General features: G+C 59.2%; 1 protein-coding gene across 1 annotated transcript in view; it reads right to left on the bottom strand.

Annotated features, from left to right (window-relative positions):
• The window catches only part of LOC130587233 (myosin-6-like), a gene marked incomplete at its 5' end in the record, with an annotated part of 25332 nt that overhangs the window by 15974 nt on the left and 7909 nt on the right, over window positions 1-1449 (bottom strand). Inside the window, 4 exons of the mRNA XM_057388203.1 lie at window positions 75-228; window positions 574-705; window positions 823-1123; window positions 1231-1429. Coding sequence (XP_057244186.1) covers window positions 75-228; window positions 574-705; window positions 823-1123; window positions 1231-1429 — 786 coding nt within the window. The remainder of the gene's footprint in view (window positions 1-74; window positions 229-573; window positions 706-822; window positions 1124-1230; window positions 1430-1449) is intronic.

The following is a 1449-nucleotide window of genomic DNA, read 5'->3' as shown; positions in this document are numbered from 1 at the left end:
GACATGATGCCCATGGGCTGTGGGGGAGGACACCTCATTGGTTGAGGAGGAAACCTCGCTGGCCAGGAGGACACCTCATTGGCTGAGGGGGACACCTCATTGGCTAGGGAGGGCACCTCATTGGCTAGGGAGGGCACCTCATTGGCTAGGGAGGGCACCTCATTGGCTAGGGAGGGCACCTCATTGGCTAGGGAGGGCACCTTATTGCCAGGGAGGAGACCTCGTCCACTGGGGAGGACACCTCATTGGCCGGGAGGACACCTCATTGGCTGAGGAAGACACCTCATCGGCCAGAGAGGACACCTTGTCGGACAGGGAGGACACCTCGTTGGCTGGGAGGTCATCTCGTCAGCCGGAGAGGACACCTCATTGACCAGAGAGGACATCTCATTGGCCGAGGAAGACACTTCATCAGCTAGGGAGGACACCTCATTGGCCAGGAGGACATTTTGTTAGCCGAGGAACACACTTCATTGGCCGGAGAGGACACCTCATTGGCTGGAGAGAACACCTCACTGTCTGGGAGGACGCCTCATTGGCCAGAGAGAACACCTTGTTGGCTGAGGAGAATACCTCATTGGCCAGTAGGACACCACATTGGCCAAAGTGGGCACCTCGTTGGCTGGAGAGGACACCTCACTGGCTGAGGAAGATACTTCATTGGTCAGAGAGGACACCTCATTGGCTGGGGAGATGCCTTGTTGGCTAGGGTGGACACCTCATTGGCTGGAGAGGACAGCTCATTGGCCAGAGAGGACACCTCATCAGCTGGGAGGACACCTTGTTGGCCAGGGAGAACACCTCGTTGGCTGAGGAGAATACCTCATTGGCCATTGGTAGGACACCTCATTGGCCAAAGTGGGCACCTCGTCGGCTAGAAAGGACACCTCATTGGCTGAGGAGGACACATCATGGGCCAAGAAGGACACATCACTGGCCAGAGAGGACACTTCATTAGCCAGAGAGGATACCTCATTGGCCGGAGAGGACACCTCATTGGCTGGGGTGGACACCTCATTGGCTGGAGAGAACACCTCATTGGCCAGGGTGGACACCTTGTTGGCCAGGGTGGACACCTCGTTGGCCAGGGTGGCCCCAAAGCCACCCGTGGGGCACCTCGGGGCTCCAGCCAGACAGAGCCTCGGCCCTCGGCCCCTGATGAGGGGTCACTCGGCCCAGGAGGCCCCGGGTGGGTGGTCACTCATCCCTCGGCCCCGGGTGAGCGGTCACTCGTCCCTCGGCCCTGGGTGGGCGGTACCTTCTCAATGAGGTCGATGCAGGCCTGCAGGTCCATGCCGAAGTCGATGAACTCCCAGTCGATGCCCTCCTTCTTGTACTCCTCCTGCTCCAGCACGAACATGTGGTGGTTGAAGAACTGCTGCAGCTTCTCATTGGTGAAGTTGATGCACAGCTGCTCGAAGCTGTTGAACTGCGGGGGAGGAGTGGGGT

The sequence above is a fragment of the Malurus melanocephalus genome, unplaced genomic scaffold, assembly GCF_030028575.1.
Source record: "Malurus melanocephalus ecotype Western Australia unplaced genomic scaffold, MMel_1.1 scaffold_1668, whole genome shotgun sequence".
Taxonomy (NCBI): Eukaryota; Metazoa; Chordata; class Aves; order Passeriformes; family Maluridae; genus Malurus; species Malurus melanocephalus.
Note: the sequence above shows the minus strand (reverse complement) of the source record. Positions and strands in the feature narration are given on the sequence as shown.